The following is a 19,266-nucleotide window of genomic DNA, read 5'->3' on the forward strand; positions in this document are numbered from 1 at the left end:
CTCTCGCAAAGGAGATTAAGGGAGCCAATTACATTGATAGAATACCGTATGCACTCGTATCGCGTGTCTATGGACCTCGCTACAGCACTTCGCGTTGATTAATTCAACTTGCATACTCGGGAACTGCGTTGCGTGAACCGGCGATATCCTCGATAAATGCAACACGTATAACGTAATGCGCCACGTTTAATCGTTTGCTTAATATTCTTCAAAAGTATCCTATGTATCTGAAGAACATGGATCGAATGCGCGATATGTATCCGTATATCGTTCCAGGATCTAGCGTCTTCGGCGGGACGCCTGTTGTAACGTAGACGAGAAACGTTCGTTGGTCTATGCAAATTACTGCCGGCGAATGCAGCCGACTCGCGGTTATACCGTATCAGGCTTAACGTGCATTAACATACGTAAGACCCCGCCGCGCGGCATTATAAAGTCTAATATATGTAGGAGGCGGCGCGTGCCGCGAGCAACTTTGCCGACTTGCTTAACTTTGGAATTGGTATAGTTCGACCAAATGACACAACCGCGTGTATATGCCGCGATCCCGCAGCTAAATGATAATTAATTATGCAAACGCAAGAGAGTAAATCTTTCTTTCCTTGTGTAGAAATGTACAGATAAGAGTATTCTCTCCTTCTTTCTTCGCTTCGATATATGTATAGTATACAGGGTGTCCGGTAACTAACGGACCAACGATTACAAGTGGATTCTTTGGTCAATTTGGGAACGATTTTTCCTCAGCGAAAATATCGAAAAAGGTCATCATTTTTTACAACTTTCCAATATTAGTCATTATGTATCTTTATAACTAAGCCTCAAATTAAAATTTTATTATAGTAAACTCTACCTGAAATTAACCGAAGAATATAATTATGTTAGACTTTTAACTCCAAAACGTTTAGTTTTCAAAAAACCCATTTTTTTCAATCGTTTATAACTCGAAAATTATTGACTTCTCAACATTTTTGCTAAGGAAAAATCGTTTCCAAATTGGCCAGAAAATCCGTTAGTTACACCCGGACACCCTGTATACGGGTGATAAAAATATATCAATTTCATTGATTGTATTGACTTTAGGACATCGAGTGAAGTAAAAATAAAATTTCGTGGAATCTAGAACGTATCAATTTTTTAATGATCCTTTTGCGTCTCTTTCTTTTCTAAATCTGTAAGATTCATTAAAAATTCTAGAACGAACCTGTATAAGTAACCAATGTTTCTCTCCCTACCCTCTCTTTCCCTCTTTTTACTCGCGCTTAAAGCGCCTGAGTTTGCATCAGGTACAAGTCACCGAGTCATGGTTCCGTTGTCGAGAACGAGCTAATCGTATTCACGCGCGCTATCTGATTACGGTGCTACACTATGTCGCCGTCATAAAGCGAAGCGACGTCTACTTTAAAATCTAGTATGCATAATGCATCGTATGCACGGGGCAAACAGGAAGGGCCGGGGATAAACGCGAACAAAAACACGTTATTCTCTTGCGCGCGCGCAGCCAGTTAATCATCGGGCAGCGAAGGAACCTCATTTGGAAATGTTCCTCTGTGGCCTACACTCCAAAAGAGACCCTACACGTGGAAATAAAAAGGAAAAGCTCGAGCATGGCATCGTTCCATACTTTTTTAATATCACCTCTCTGTTATTCCTTACCTTTTGACAGATTCCAATTCATCTGCAACTGCACATTTTCATCTCGCGTATAAAGCTGACAGCTCGCGGAAATATTTAAAGCTCGGTGTATATTAAAATGATGTACAAATACGCTCTAATAACAAACAAATTACTACTCTCAAAAAAATTCGCCTTCTCGACAGTTTTCACTCTTCCTTCGTTATTACAGAGACTTAATTTGTTCTTCTTTTTTCTTTCGATAAAAATAAATTATACAAGATGCATTTTTGTCATATAAAGTTCTTTTCAAAGTTTAGTAAAGTACAAGTTTTAAATAGAAATTTTAATATATAAATTCTACACACACATATTTTCTCTTTTTCAAAAATATAAATCATACCGTGATTCTTGGCGCGGGAATAAAATTTGAATGTGGATGTGCAAAACATTGATTTTCTTATCTCAATAAAGAATGACGACGTAAAATATCCATTTCAAAATAGGATACTATTTTGGAGCAACAATACGAACTGTGCATAACGCGGTAATACGAAATCTTTTGGTCTTCACAGAGAAAAGGAAAGCAGAGAAAGTATAAAAGAAAGAAAATGGGCGGAAACTTTTTGAGGGCAGACATTGAGATTGCTTCTTTTAACTCATATATTCCTTGGAACGCAAATAACGCACATATGACGGATGTTAAAATTATGAATGTCATGAGAATTCTCGTTTATACAATAGGATATATTTCTCGCACATTTTACATCAACTAAATTGAATTGAATTAATTTTTTCACACGCGCACTTGTGAAATATTATAAAATAGAAGACAAAAATAATTTTGGTTCAGTTTTTATTCCTTCACACGATAAATACTTGTCATACAAACATATATATTTGTCAAATCTTCCTTTAAACGCGAGATTTATAAATCTCCACTTCCGCTTTAACCGCTCACTCGAAAGTAATGCGTTAAAAGGGAACAGTATTCTGCAATAGTGCGCAAACCTAACGCCCGACTTGATATAAATCCAACGTTGTTCGCTTCCACAAGTAGCTTCCACCGGGCGGTAAGAGACGGATCAGACACGGAGCTACAGTTACGGAGGGATGGAAGTGGCGGTAAATTCGACAAAAAAACGAAGATTAACCTTTTGTCTTCGGGCCGGCCACGGTGTTCCTTTGTCCGAGTTGAGCACTCTGTCGCGACACTCTGTTTTTGTTCAATGGCGCGCGCGATCCACTCCCTTTCAAATTCTACCGCGTACTTCCCCCTTTCTCACCCCTTCCGTCTTTCATCCCCGCGGACTCCATCCGCAGACTGGCCACCGATCCTTTCGGGATTCGTTTCAACCCCCCCATTCCGAATGCCTCGGTAGCAACCCTTTTACACGACCAGGTTTGCGTCCAGACATCCAACTCCCCATCTACCCTCTTTCCCTCGCGGCAAAGTTAAATCCTATGGCTCTGTAAAAGCCATCCTCTCCGTGCTCGTTTTCCATGTTACCCCGGTCGGCGTGTTTCTCCGGCTTTTCCCGACGGCGCATGCAAAGGCTTGAAATATTTTAACCAATCCTCGTGAAACATGGCCGTAAGTACGGTATCTGGTCTAGTCACTGGCCCCTATCGCATTCCCTTCCCGTTCTCCTCGTCTTTTTGGCGCACATCGTTTCAGAAATCGGCTAACCGATGTAATTCCCGCCGTTTATTTTCCACTAGAAATCGGAAGGCAGCGCATCTTCCGAATCGATGAAAAATCGACGGAATAAAATGTGTAGTGTGCGTAATATATAATATAAGTGACGTGAAATATCGATTACTCTCTTTTTATATAATTACTAGATATAATTAATACATTATTCATTTTGAGCAAGAAGTTTTATCAGTGTTGCATGGTCGAGTGAACATATAATTTTATAAATAGGAACTGAACAGATAGATTACAATGAAAATGTTATCCAAACGATCATTTATATTTTCCAATATTTTACGTCGAGATTTTATTTTTCATAATTTCACCGAAAATGAAAAAAAATCTCACGTTTAGTTTAGCGTTATAAAAGTGAAGTTTAAGTAGAAATATGGTTTGAAATAAAGTTTTTTAAATGATGGAAAGTTGACGACTGTCGCTTATTATGCCAGCCGATCCTTTCTCGTGTCGCTCTTGGCACAGTAAAGTAGAGTGCACTGAAGAACAATTCACGTTAAGTAAGTTATAGCCCGGAGTAAGACCGTGGAAAGAGAATAGGTCGGCCACTATGCGGTCGGTCTGACCTCACCGCGAGGCATTCCACTGCTACTTAACGCTCAATACGTCCCACTTAGGGCTGGCCCCGCGTCTACTCTCACTACTAACGCCGCCTCAAGCGCCGACATTTCTGCATATTAATTTCGCACGCATATGCAATGAATAATTAGCACTCGTATCGAATCGAAAAAAATTAAATATAATAATATAATGTAGGTATCTACATATAATATATTAAATATATAAAAAAAAAAATATATATATATATATATAATATGTTAAATAAAAAGATAATTGAATATAAAATCTTAATTTTATTTTGCGTCAATCGTGCGAATGAAGCTAAAAATAAAGAAAGAGAAAGAGAGAAAAAAACATTTATATCCTTTTATACTACAAATCAAAACTATTCCTCGCAGTTTTAATAGCGTTTTTCCTCTTTTTTTTTGTCCTCGCAGGGAATGGCACAATGGGGAGAACAATGGACCGTTAGGTATTTTCACACGAATTGAATTTCGGGTGACTTGCTGAGCCGACGTTTTTCGCTAATCACTCGCCGATATACGATGCGGAACGCTTCGGCGAAGCGACACTAGCGGGACAATAGAAAATTTGCAGTCCGCTATCCACTTTATCCAATCGCATTTGCTTTTTAGTGCTTTTTTCCGAATGAGAAAGCGGCTATCGCGCGTCGTGCAAATCCACCCTCGCTTGAATTATGCGATTATCAGACATAACGGCCGGTATACGTGCGGCCGCAACCGGCGCATTGTTACAATCGTGCCGCGATGCATCGATCGGCAAAATGTCGTTACAGGCCGCGTGATCAAAAAATGGGGAAACAAAGGAAGAATGAATAAAAGAGAAAGAGAATGAAAGAGAAATGGATTTGTTTCGGAACACGTTTCTAGAGAGACGCAAAGAAAAAAAAGCTACGACGATAATGCGAGAAATAATGCCGGAAAATGCAACGGTAAACTAAAAAGATAGAGAGCATAAAACGTTACTTTATTGTGTCGCTAGTTGAATTCCTATCTACCTACATTTACAATTATTTGATGAAAAAGAACAAACTTTTTCTTATATTGCAAAATTACAAATAACATAAAATTGTGTCGATAAATCGACCTCGCGATAGATCGACGTAATAATTGCGCGTATTTAAATAAACGCAAGCGAGTGTTACTAGCCACGAAATCTAGTCTGATTAGGAAACGGAACAGCTGGTGCAGCCGCGATACAATTATTATCGATCGTTGCAATTTTTCGGAATAGTTGGTACCTGCAATTCGCGCCGGGACGGAAGAGAGAGAGAGAGAGAAGGAAAAAAAGATTGAAAGTTCCACGCGCTAAAAAAAAGAAAGGCCCGGCATCGGTGAAATACTGGCCAGAAAACCGAACGGTCTTCATAAATCCAACCCGTAAATCAGTCTTTATGGAGTCTCCCCTTGGAGGGGGCAACGGAGGTTATTTGGAACACTGCGTTCTATACAGGGTGTCCCGGAGAGATTGGGATCTCGTTGGGAATCGCGAAAACGTATTTTCCAGCGAAGAAACGTTCAATCTTTTTTTTTTCCACACGAAAATTTGTTCGGACATCTATTTGTTACATCGCTGCTTGTTTGACATACAGTTATTGTTATTTATCCAAGCTCCTAATTCGAGGAACTAATTATCGAACCAATCGCATACATATATACACATTGATGATACATAATAGATATAAATGATAGAGATAACTGCACGCATACGTGTACATATATAAAAGCAAGGATTAAATTGACGAGATATGCAATTGCGATGCGATGGCAAACATCTGATCCTTAAAAAAGATCGCGCGATGTCGATGCGGGATACTGTCGGCTACACGATTATCGAGATTATGAGATCGAAATTTAATAACAAAACGCGCACCATCGACGCGAAACGTGCATCGGAATAAATCATTTTGCGCGACCGATAAATATTTCCACTGGCGTTGACCTCGAAAGACAGGCACGGCTATCGGTCACGGATATCGGTCAGTGATTTATCATCGATTAAACGGACGTAATGCACCATTGTTGCTGGAACATGCAGTCAGATAGCAGGCAGGTATATGGTCGTATCAGGATTTCGCTCATCCTGGTATTGGGTCGCAATCGGCCGTGTATCTGGGACTCGACGGGCGTGGAGGGCTCAGCGAAAGGGAATGCACCAGAACGAGCCACAATGCGAGCATTATTGCCGCAATCGGTTATCCCGAGACTGGCTCGTCTCCTAAGGACGTTCCTCAAACTGCATACAATGCGAATACATCCCGCCGAGGAATACTTTCGCAACGATATTACCGATTCGGCACACACTATATCGAAAACCAGACCAATTCCCTCCTCCGACTTTCGATGGAATCCAAAAATATTACATCTTGTTACCGCATATCGTCAAATAAATAGTGGAGGAAGAACAAAAATTTCTGAATGATCGAGTTTTCATATAAATGTTCGCTTCATGTTGGTATTTTTAAAAATTGTGTAATAGACCGTTTATTTAGAACAGTGACGCGATAAAATATAACAATTTTATTTAATAAACAATTTACAACTTCCTTCTCTTTCTCTTCCTCCTGAAAACCGCCAAAGGCCATAGAAACGTGTAGACGAATACTTGTTGTCGCAGTATTCCCTTTTGCTTGCAAGCACGTTGTGCTTGAAGTCGATATCGTGCGAACACAAAGAGGCTCGTCGATGCGAACTATAGTACAGGTATTATAAACACGATAGAGGAGTTCAATGTGACAATCCAAAGGATGTATTCAGCGCGCGTATCAGCCTTAATATCGTCCCAGTATCTAATATATTTTCGTACGCGATTCGAAACAGTAACATGCCTTCTTAATAGATTGTCATGTCTTTAAAAGCTCTCAATACAAATTTATAGAAAATTATCTTTCGATAAATTGGATTTTATAAATGTATAAATTACTCATGTTTTTATCGATTGTATCGGAATATAAAATACAACGTTACAAAGAATTCTCAATATCCATTGTTTCAATAGTGCAAGCTTCAATTAAAATTCCATTTGCAATTAAGACAAAAATAAGTGTTTGTTATTCGTATATTTTTCAAACGTAGAAGTCATCTGAATAATTGTTAAAAAAAAGTAACTGCATAAATTATGTATCTCATTATCAGTTTAAATTCTCCCAAAAGAAAAAGTCAATCAGAAATTATTCGATTAAACGATTCGCAATATATTCCATCGATGGTGCGTTTAACATAGTTTTATGCAGATATGCGAAATATTTTCTCTTTTCGCATTTGAAAGAATCAAAGCGCTAAAGCGATCACGTGGAGCGCGCCGAGCTTTTCGCAGCGCGACTTTCCACTCGGGTCGCCGTTTTTCCTCCGGACGGAAAAGCGTTTCTAAGCGGCAGGTTTAAAGGTCGCTAAGGTTTCTTCTCTCATTTTCAAAGGCACGACTCGTTGTACAAAGCCGGAAGGAGAGCGCGGCGCCGCACGAGTGTACCGAGCGCACGTGTATAAATCGACGGTACGGAGCGATACGAAGGCAGGGTTAGGGGATTCGTAAATCTCGACCAGCGATCCCGGGGGAACCATGTCTCAGTCACAGCACGCTGCTGCAGAAGTTACGAGGTCCTCGCAGGAGCGCGAGCACACACATTCACGTGTACGTCGCGATACACGGCGAAAACCAACGACGACGTTACAGGTACGTACACCGAGAAACGCGGTGAAACCGCGTCAATCTCGCATTTAGTTAATGTGACTTTAATCCGTTAATTTAAGGTCGCGCCGTTACTCTCGGATTTATCGACGGATTCGACGCTCGACGATTTTAACGAACGACCGCGGTAAAACCTACCGTCGATGGTGCCTTGTACGTGATTACACTTCGCGATAAAACGTGTTTCGAAGTCTTGGGTGAATTTTCCTGAGCTTAATGTTCGTGGTGTATAAGTTATATGTCTGCATAATCCACAGGAGAACAATATATAATTTAAATTACAGGGTTTCCTATTCATTTACATATAGACATTTTCAACATATATTTAATAATAAATGAGAAACATACACGATGTGTAAAAGAATCGAATGTAATAAAAGTCTAAAAATTAAATTACATATATTTTTCAGACTTTGATAAAAGAGCAAAATAGTTATCAATTATTGATGAGATAATAAAATAAGAAAATAACATATTTATAAATTTTAAATCACACACAGTTAGAAAATAAAATCAAATTGTACCATTTTTTAGGAGTAAAAACTTTAATAGAGAAATAAAAAAAAATACGCAGAATAAATTACTGCAATTCAAATTTTACAATATTGTGAGCTTTCTGCATCTACAAAATCTATTTTTTTCAAAAAGCTGGAAAGGAACGAGAGAAAACGTCGATAAACGAGGCTGTCGGTCCGCGGAATTCGCCCAGTTGATTAATTTATGCCCTCGATTTTCGGTAGCGCGCGAATTCCACGCGCGGGGATATGGGCCTGTTTCTGTCTCCCTCTTTTTTAGTTACCGTGCCGATGCCGTAACATTTTCACGCCGGCTGATATCCGATGCAACGGGCCGGGGACATCGGGTCGTCGATTATCGCGCTTTCAGAGAGTCGACAGCCCGTCGCGCTATTTCTACCCTTCGTTGTGGATTTAACCCAGAAACACTCGACGACACTTATTCGCCTCGCAACGAAAATCGTAATTATATTCTTCATTTTCTTATTTCTTTATTTTATTAGTATCATGAAAAAAAATGAAAAAAATTATCTGTGCGTGCACTAGAAAGACTAATTAGAAGAATATATTATTTTATTTCATTTATTTCAACGTTAATAGTTGATAGTTGAAACTTTTAGAGAACATTTTTTATACATGAAGATTTGGATGCAAAAAGTGAATAAAGATAAATAAATTCTATTCCTCGTTTAATATTGGACGATACTGTGTGAAATGAATAATCTCACTATATATATATATATATATATATATATATATATATATATAACGGAATATAGATAGAAATTAATAAAATTATTAAAAGTGACATAAGAGACTTATGTTCCATCATCAACAAGCATTAGCATTTTAATTCATGCGGATTATAAGAATTTCACCGTTTCAACGACGTTGCTAAAATCAGCGACGAAAGCTTGCTTTCCCTCGATGCTTTTTAGTTTTATATCTAGGTTGCGCAACCAAAGCGTTTCTACTATGCCTGCAAGAGTGATGGGCCGAAAGACCGATATCGGAAAAACGGAAACTATTTTCAGGTTACCCGTCTCGTAAAATATTATCATTCAATATATGTATTCATGTTCAGCTCTATAAATATATAATCTTGTTCTCTCGTTATGAATTTGATTTATTATAGGATTTATTGTTTGATGGATATCAGTCGACGTTTTCATTATTTTTTAAAATTGTCATAAAAATGCAGACAAACACGACAGTAATAATATTAATAAATCGCGGCACTAACAATGAGTTTTTTCACGACTTAAATTGAATGTCATTCAAATGTCTGTCAAATTTGCAAATTTTTGTCCAATATTTTGTATCTGAAGCGATAATAAAATCCTGTATATATTTTATTTATCGATACATATAAAAAAATTAAACACTTTGTTTCTACATTAACGCCTTTATAATTGTTATAGGCGATCTAGTAAATCTTTGTTATTGCGAGTACGAAGAAGGGAACTCGCAGACCGGGATCCTTTAAATAAATATCGATTAATTAACGAAATCTCTTCGAATCCCGCGAACGTTCCCGTTGCAGCTCTTGGTATTGGGAAACTATTGCGGAAACTGTTATCGGCGAAAGTCAATTAGCTCCGTGCTCGCTGGTCTGAGCACACAGTGGCACAATAATATAATAAAATGTTTATGTTACTGCACACCTGCCGCTTATCGCAGAATAAACCGAAGGGAAGATCGACCAGCGTGGAGCTCGCTGTTGGCCAAGCAAAACTAGATTCAAGCAAACCGTATCAGGCATTAGAGTTGCATTAAGTTTTGATCAGCCGGTTCTAATCACAGAGTCGAATGAAATATTGATTGGGAAAAGGTTATTAATTTATTAAAAATTCTTAAATGTTCTTTTTCTATAAACTAATCTCATAGAAAAAGTATTAAAGTTACTACTACAATAAATGTCATGGTTTAATGAGAGACGTATCGTATTGTATATGTGCCAGAAAAAGAGAACGTACAGTTAATTAAAAGATTAACGTTAATATTAATTTAATTTCTTTAAAATGGATTTTGAAATTTACACAAACTTTTATTGAGAGTAAATTAATACAATTGTCGCTCGTATATTGAAAACAAAGTGATAAATATAAGGCCAACTTATCGAGCTGAATATTCGAGATGTTCAGTCAACTACCATTTATTACATGTATAAATTATAAAACTACAGTCATTATATTAAAACTAACGCAAATTACAATCATTCTATAAACGTTTCGACCGCACGCGGTCTTCTTCAGTATAATTATTGAAATATAAATTCTTACAATTCACATAATATCGAAATTTAATTATAGTTATTCAGAATCAAGAGTTTTTGAGTAATTAACGCGTGTTTCAATCCGTCCTGTCCAACAATGTTCGCCTCGATATGATCCCTGATTTTGTTCAGATCTCGGATAGTTTCATCGTTAATATGCGAGAAATTAACCCGTTCCGTAGGCGCTGCGATTTATAAAAAATTACCGATCAACGCATGTCCAAATTATAATATGTATCCCCTACAATTGGTAGTATGCTTACCTATCATCGTTCTTCTTGATAATTTTGCTACTTATTAACAGTTATTAAGGATGACACATAACCATACTTCATACTTTTAATTGGGACAATGTTAAGATCATGGACAACGAAAATAATTATTATAAAAGACTCATTTCTGAGATGCTACATATCAAGGAACAAAAAAATGGACTAAATTTAAACAAAGATACTGAGTTACTTAGCGAGTCGTATTTTGATATTTTGGATATATTAGCGAACAAGAAATAATAATAGGACAAATAGGACATTAACGAGTAAAACATAGATATTAGATCATATATAAACACGCACGCTCTCCGATCAAGTAGAGTTTAAAATGAGCTGTCTTTCTGTATTGTTGGTTTGTTATGTGTCATCCTTAATAACTGTTAATAAGTAGCAAAATTATCAAGAAGAACGATGATAGGTAAGCATACTACCAATTGTAGGGGATACATATTATAATTTGGACATGCGTTGATCGGTAATTTTTTATAAATCGCAGCGCCTACGGAACGGGTTAATTTCTCGCATATTAACGATGAAACTATCCGAGATCTGAACAAAATCAGGGATCATATCGAGGCGAACATTGTTGGACAGGACGGATTGAAACACGCGTTAATTACTCAAAAACTCTTGATTCTGAATAACTATAATTAAATTTCGATATTATGTGAATTGTAAGAATTTATATTTCAATAATTATACTGAAGAAGACCGCGTGCGGTCGAAACGTTTATAGAATGATTGTAATTTGCGTTAGTTTTAATATAATGACTGTAGTTTTATAATTTATACATGTAATAAATGGTAGTTGACTGAACATCTCGAATATTCAGCTCGATAAGTTGGCCTTATATTTATCACTTTGTTTTATTGAGAGATTGCGAGTCTAATTATTGAGCAATCATTAGCAATTATTTGATAAATTATATAATATTGTGTGTGCGCGCGAAACAAGTTTCATAATTTAATAAGATATGTATGAAGTAAATGTTATAAATGCAGATACTAACAACTTTTGGAAACTTTCTCTTGTCCTATATCTATATTTCATTGCAGCCTGCAAAAATTAATCTTGACACATCTGTCATATCAAGTATTAACTTGACATCGAAGACTCAACGAAGCATAATATTCATCTCTCATTTTATCTTTAGCTTGTGTTATAATCATGAATAAATAACATGTAAATCTCGCTGACGTCTCGTTAAAATAATGGTAATTTTAATCCTGCAACAACTTTCCTCTCTCTCTCTCTCTGCGTTACTGATTCATAAATAGAACGAAGCGTTATTACGGGCGATAATTACGCATGTTACGTAACGTAATTACATTACGCATCACGGGTCTGTTGCGCATATCGAACGCGATATCGAGTAGGTACGTAAAAATGGCACTCGTGCAAACTGAGACGCTTTAGCAAGTTTGCTCATCGCAAACACGGATTAATTCTGATCAAGGCTACACTATCGGCAAATGCTGAAAGTTTATTGGAAATTTCGACGAGGCGTGTATTTTCACACTAGTATGAATATTTTTACAATCTCTGTCTGCCCGTCAGTAATCAAAAGGTGATCATCATTTATACGGATTTTATTTTTTTTTTCACATGTCTAATACACAAACCCAGCAAACACAATATATAAATGTTATATACTCAAGCATGTTACATGTAACGTATATGTTAGTTATAATTTCCCACTCATAGATGTAACATTTTTAATATTACATATATTACATTGTAGTTATATTGTCATTATATCCCAAGATAGCACTGACTTATCAATACATCAATGTGCTATTTGGTATATACATAATTACAATATAACCACAATGTAATACGTAACATACACGTTATATTACCTGTTATATTCCGTTTTATTATAGCAATGTAACAATTATATATCGGTGTTTGCTGGAAAGATTTGAAAAGACAAAGTAAAATCTGAAAAGACGAGTGGAGAAACAGTGACGTAACAATTCGAAAAGAGTGCGTATCACGTGCGCCGTACTTCTCTCGTGACAAGATAACGACTGTGTAAGATTCTTTTCCACCCGACTTCGTGTAAACCTTCAACTCTCTTCCTTCCGCTGATCGACGTCTCGCGAAGTAACACTGGGAGCGCTTCAAGTGCAACAAGAAGAAATCGTCAAGTAGTAGTTTCGGAAGTAAGACCGAGTTGGATTTAGTAGACGGAAGGAAGGAAGGATAAGACGGAAGGAAGTGTGACGGGGGAAAGGGAGAAGAAAAGGAAACGCGGTTCGCCGGGAGAAAGTTTGCCCTCCAGGTCCTGACAGCCACCCTCTATCTGCCCGAGAGGCAATTTCTTAGCGTAACCTTATCACACCCCATTCGTAAGATAGGTGCAACGGCGTACTTGATAAAGGTTCTCGGCAGCACGTATCGAGAGCGTATGCGGGATAGAGAAAAAAATGCGCCAACTGCTTCGGAAAACAATGCGATACTGAGAGCGGTAAAAAAAAGCGGCATCGGAAAAACTTTCGTTGCCATTGACCTTCGACCGAGTTTCCTACGTTTTTTATGTCGCGACCCTCTTACATACTTCTCTAAGCAAACTCTCAATTATGGCGTTGCATTATAATCGTCTGCTCTATATTCATGGATAGGAGGGAGATTATCAGAGATATAATTGAATAATCGATAATCCGACAAGGAGATATTCCAATGATAGGTTGTATTGCCCATTAATTTGCGTGTCTGTAATACGGTATAATTGTGCGGCGTTGAATGGCGATAAATCATCTCTCTACTCTCTCTCTCTCTCTCTCTCTCTCTCTCTCTCTCTCTCTCTCTCTCTTTGCGAAAAAATATACAGTGTAGAAAGTATATACGTGGCTACGATGAAATCGATGCTGAATTAACGAGATTGCAGGCGCAAGTAGATATACGATAAACAACTACTCCATCAATAATCGATATGACATGACCGATTAAAATACCTGTACTTTCTTTTAAGAACATATACGCGCATATTATACATAGCGTTCATTTTTTGCTCGGGCACAGCCCGAGTTACGTAATCAATTAGCCCTCTTCGAGCAACATTGGTCCGTTACAACTCGAGTTTACACAAAGGCGTCATTCCGTTACTGGCAAATCGGGTGACCAAAACGCAAGCGTCGCGTATCGTTTCGCTGGTTATATTCTCGAGAGATAGCACAATGGCGTTTCGGTGGCCTTTTAGCGAATGAAAGCTAACTCGGTCGGTCCTCACCTCCGTCCCTATAGACCACGAGGGTTTCAGTTTCGAATCGCATCGACCCACGTAGAGAACTGTTTATGGAACAGTGGTTCTCAAACGCGCGCGCGCGTATATATACGCACGTACGATATATATTTACAAATATCTGCATTTCTGTTCACGACAGATATATAAAATATTTATTCACATTTAAAATATTTTACAAATAATTTTATTTTTTTTTTTAATTCATTTATTTTCATCGTGCATTCTATCGTGTATTATTGTTCTTAACTAATCTATCGGAAGTTAACTTCTAGAGAATGGCGTTTTATTTTAACATCAATAAGTTATAACACAATAATTTTTAAACGTAGTTATAGATTTATTCGCGCAATGTGTAAACAACTTTTTATAAAATGCAATGAACTAATCATAAAAAACAGAGAGGCCAGGTATATTCCTGCGTTATCGTATTTATACATATACGTATACATATAACTGTGTAGCTTATATGTAATATACGTAATACTACATGCGCTCGTTTCTGTTTGCGCAGAACTTTGCATTATATGTAATGTATTTCTCCTGACGTGCAGTCTGTTGCACGTACGTACACGCGTTTTCAATATGCTAACGAATATATGTAGAGTCCGCAAAATAGCTATTAAATACATTTGAGCAAATTAATCGCTCTAACGATCATATTATTATCCAGTGAGTATAATGAGAAAATTTGGTGCTTAATTTAGTGCTAATTCTTCAAGTGCTAATATACAGAGCGTTTTTCGTAGAGACGCTTTTCAAAGAGGAAAAGTGTTGGAAATGATAGGGAGTAAAAGTATAATTAAATATAAATGTATTGAGATACTTGAAAAATGAAAGAAGAGATTGTTTTAGAAATTGTTTTTCAGTTTGTTATAAAGTCATATTTTTGTCACAAATTTCCAACAGATTTAATTTTAATTAAATTTTTATTAGTAGTTGTAAACACAATAATGAACATGATTGTTAAATAGAATGCAAGTTGCAAGCAATTTCGATATTAATATTAACCGAGTACACATTGTACGAGTGTACCTGTACTAAATATATATATATATATATATATATATATATACCACATAATAAATTGTACAATCAGCATCATGTGGCAGACAGCCAATTTAGAGTTTTATGTCGCTATACACGAAACTATCTTACAGACATTAGCAAAGGTTCGCGTGCACGTATGATTTTACTGTAATATGAAACGTAATAAACACGAGTAATATACATACAAAGAGCTGTATAATACACATATATCTGTCCAATTCTATCGGAGTCGAGTGTCGGATATAATATCTCTGAAGAACGCGAGTATATCGGCTGCATCCGCGTGAATATGTCCTTTTGTTGCACAATCGCGGCTAATTGTACACAATCACGTCTAGCAGCAACCATTGCGGACAATAGCGAGCTCAATGTAAATTGTCAACGATACGAGTATATATCCAAACTTTACTAGCGGAACGCGATCGTCGAGATATAATCGTTGTAAAACCTGCGTAAAAGCGAATAATGATTGTATGTTGAGATGAAAAGGATTATATTGGATACAGAAGTTTCCATCAAACATACAGAAGAATATTGTTCTTGTTTCATTTGTATATATTTTCTCCGTCGTATTTTTCCTATAAATCTCGTTTCCAAGAATAATTAATAAATATTTTAAATATCGAATATATTGAAAAATCATATATAAACCGTCCATTGAATGAAGCTGCAAAAATGTAATTAAAGAATGAAAATTGATCTTTCATAATGATAAGCCTCGTTTTATAATTAAAATTTAATTTGAGAGTTAATTACATGGAGACGACACGTCGGGAAATTAAGAACGACCATTAAAAGAGGAATCAAATACAACTCGGAGTGATTTAAAAAATTCATGATTAATTAGGCATCTTTTTATTATGTCTGCTGTACATACAGTTTACTCTGGCATAACAATAGATTCTCGAATAGATATTCGAAAACTGTGACTTGATCAAAGAAATGCGAGAGGGATTGACGTATCGTGCAGGCAGCTTCATGGATCTCGCTAATGAGAATAGCCAATGACGGGTAACGAGAGCAGACAGGATAACGAGAATAGACGCACGAGGTAACAAGAGTAACCGCGATAATGAGAATAGTCTGGATTGAACGGGCCTCGAAAGAAGTTAAAGGAGAGGAAGAGATGAACAGACGTATTGGAATTAATGCAAATAATCGCGAAGCGCGACCGAGTATCCCCGAAGTTTGATGGACGATTTCGTGTTTGGAGAGCGACAAGCTAAAAGGAGATTGCACCCGCTCGGGATTACTTCGGTAGTGACTACGAAAAAAAAATAAAATAAAATAAGGTGACACATATAGTATAGAAGCTCGGAAATATCAAATAGAACTGCGTGCATATACATACATCGCCGCGGGAAATTTTTCAGTGTGTTATGCTTTTACTCCAAGGACTGTTTGTGTGTTTGTCCGAATAATACGTGCGTACAAATCCGCGTATTCGCATACGAAGAAAAAGAGATAGAGAGATAGGAAAAAAAAAAGCGAATCTGGAGATGATTCTGGATCGACAATTTTGATATCTCGTCGCTCGAGCTTTGCGATACTATTCTCATTTCGCGGATTGATATTAATATTGCTCCGCAAAGTAAAGCGAGAATACGATGAAAATTTCAAAAGAGTTGACGGCTTTTAAAAATCCGAATACATAATCGTGAAAAATTTTAATTAATGTTACCAAACTCTATAAAATATTTTATTATATTTTTTTCTATACGCATATTCTACAATTTAAAATATTATTAACAACGCGAAATAAAAATTAATATCTAGAAATTTTCAGTGTATTCAGTTACCTGAAATCTTCTCTTCATATTTCACCGCAATTTACGGTCGTTTTCTCTCACAATCGAATCTCGCGAACGATGATGAGATTACAATTACTCGCGCTACGCAATAACGAGATAAATTAAATGTCGTTAAGAGGCGCGAAAAAATATATCTTTGAAAACTGTCTATGTAACGCGACGGCCAGCGTTGCGGGACATGAGCGTGAAATACACGTGTTATCGCGATCGTTTTGGCGGCTATAACGCGATTTCACGGTATGCGAGGTACGCTGCGCGTTTCATGTTGTAATTGAGCTGGTCGTTTTGAAAGGCACCACTCGGCCCGCATTCCGTCGGGTTATTCTTCGGAATAACACGTCTCTAAACGTCGCGTGTCGACCTATCTAAATCTGCGATTTCATAGGAAATATAGCTCTTTGTAAAAAAAAAAAAATATATATATATATATATATATATTGGGGAATTTTGTACAAAGTACAAGCATTATTGATTATAAGTAAAAGTTGTCGCCATTTCATTTTCTCGCTTTTCATCCCCTCGATTTTCGACACAAATCGATCCAGATTAAACGTATTACGCATAAAATATAATAATACGTTGCCAAAGAGCGAATAATTTATAGCGACGAGTGATTTCATGTATTGAAATGTGACATATCGTAATTGCGTTTAATACCGGTATTAACAAAAAGCGCTATGAATTTTGCCGGAAAGACCATGAGAAATTGACGTAGCTCTCGCTGTCTATTTGGAAAATCAATATTACCATAGTGCGCGCTTGTACAAAGTGCTGCACATACATATACTGTGTTTCAAACACGAATGAGAAGCTTTTCCCGATTTAAATTGGCATACCATTAATGTTATACACATTTGTATATATATTATGTCAGAAAATACTTACCCTCGATAACGGGATGACGCGGCTTGTAGGACATGTCTGAAATGAAAGAAAAGGGTTAATGTTAGTAAAATTAGTTTTAATATATACACGCAGTTAATTACTTACAAAGCTCGTTATTCGTTTTTTTTTTATCATCACCGTAATTACGATATGAAACTTTCATGTCGTGATTTTAGCATTGCAATCTAGACTGCGTCTCGCATTACTTGCTGCATAATGTTTTTAATCAAGTTTATGATTCTAATATCTAGAAAAAATCCATTAATCGTAATTAATTCGAAAAATGTTCCTTCCTTTTAATTTGATTGATTGAAATTCTTAATTACGGATGGTTGTATCTATAATTAAATGCTCTGTTTTTTACACAAATTATAAACTTGGTAATCTATTATTAAAAAATAATACAGTAGTCATAAGACATTCTTCACGCTAAGCAATTCAATCGTAAGTCGCTGAGAATGGTATATATATTCCGGTAGAATAAATTCATAAAATAGTGCTCGCGCAACGCGATTCTCGTCACAAAGCTGGCAGAAGCTTTCTATCTTGGCCGTTTAAAATGCAAAATAATTGCAATGATACAATTAGCATTGCGCACAAGCTGCGAAAGAGACTGCCGTTCTACATGGAATTAAGTAATTTATATTAGCGCTTACGTCACGATAAGATTTATTCTTTAACTGATGCAACTTAATTAAGAACTTTAATTTAATTAAAGTCCACCTTAGTGCCCATTCTTACTAGTTGTCCGGAACGCGGCTCTTGTCGTATAACAAGTCGCGCGAAATGAAATATATATATATATAAAGAATCTAGGCAACTGAAAGAAAGCACAAATATCAATTTCTTGTATTTTAACATAATTTTCAATATAATTTTTAATATAATCGCTTGACGGAGAAAGATAGTAGTTTTTGTAGAGCATGCATTTATTGATCAAGCTATCAGTTTTTGCTTAAATGACAATACGACAAAACCAATAAAGTTTGATGCTATACGTATCTATGTAAATTGCATTTTCTCTATTTTACTCCAATTTCTAACTACAATATTTTAGATCACTTTTTATTTTTCAAATTTTATTTAATTTGTCAAATCGAATCAAATAATCCTTTTTTATACGGTAAATAAAAAAAGGACTAGCGTCCCAGAGAACATAATTACGAAAAACGAACGGCAGGGAAATTCGGATATCCTGCTGCGCGTTTCGAAGCTTCTCGTGAAACTTTTAATTATCCTTTTCAGAGAACCCTTAAAAAATTCCATTTTTAAAGAGGTTCCGTGCGATTATATATGACGTCGAAAATAATTACAATTTTTTATGTGAATTTCCAGGAAATATAGATTGAACGTCCATCACGGAAGCAACGCGATCAGTGAGATATTGCGTTATCATGTCGTTGCGAGATGGAATAAAGTGACTTGAGAAATCTCTTGAAACGAAATGTGAATATTTTCCGCTTTCAATCATCATAGGCTCTAAGCAAAATTCCGTAAAATGTATATCGCACATAAAAAAAAATATAACAGTCCTTCACGTAGTAAAGTTTCAAGCGTTTATTCTTCGATCAATTCGCACAGCAAACTTTTCCTTTGTAATTTAAATCGCGGTTTAATTATGG

General features: G+C 36.5%; 1 protein-coding gene across 7 annotated transcripts in view; it reads right to left on the bottom strand.

Moving 5' to 3' along the window:
* Nucleotides 1–19,266, bottom strand: part of LOC114936594 (agrin) — a 464,192-nt gene that overhangs the window by 242,242 nt on the left and 202,684 nt on the right. For all 7 annotated transcript variants that reach the window (XM_085483682.1, XM_085483677.1, XM_085483681.1 and 4 more), the window contains one exon: nucleotides 17,645–17,680. In XM_085483682.1, coding sequence (XP_085339808.1) covers nucleotides 17,645–17,680 — 36 coding nt within the window. The remainder of the gene's footprint in view (nucleotides 1–17,644; nucleotides 17,681–19,266) is intronic.

Source organism: Nylanderia fulva, unplaced genomic scaffold (assembly GCF_048542155.1).
Source record: "Nylanderia fulva isolate GAGA-0341 unplaced genomic scaffold, ASM4854215v1 Scaffold26, whole genome shotgun sequence".
In the NCBI taxonomy this organism is placed as follows: domain Eukaryota; kingdom Metazoa; phylum Arthropoda; class Insecta; order Hymenoptera; family Formicidae; genus Nylanderia; species Nylanderia fulva.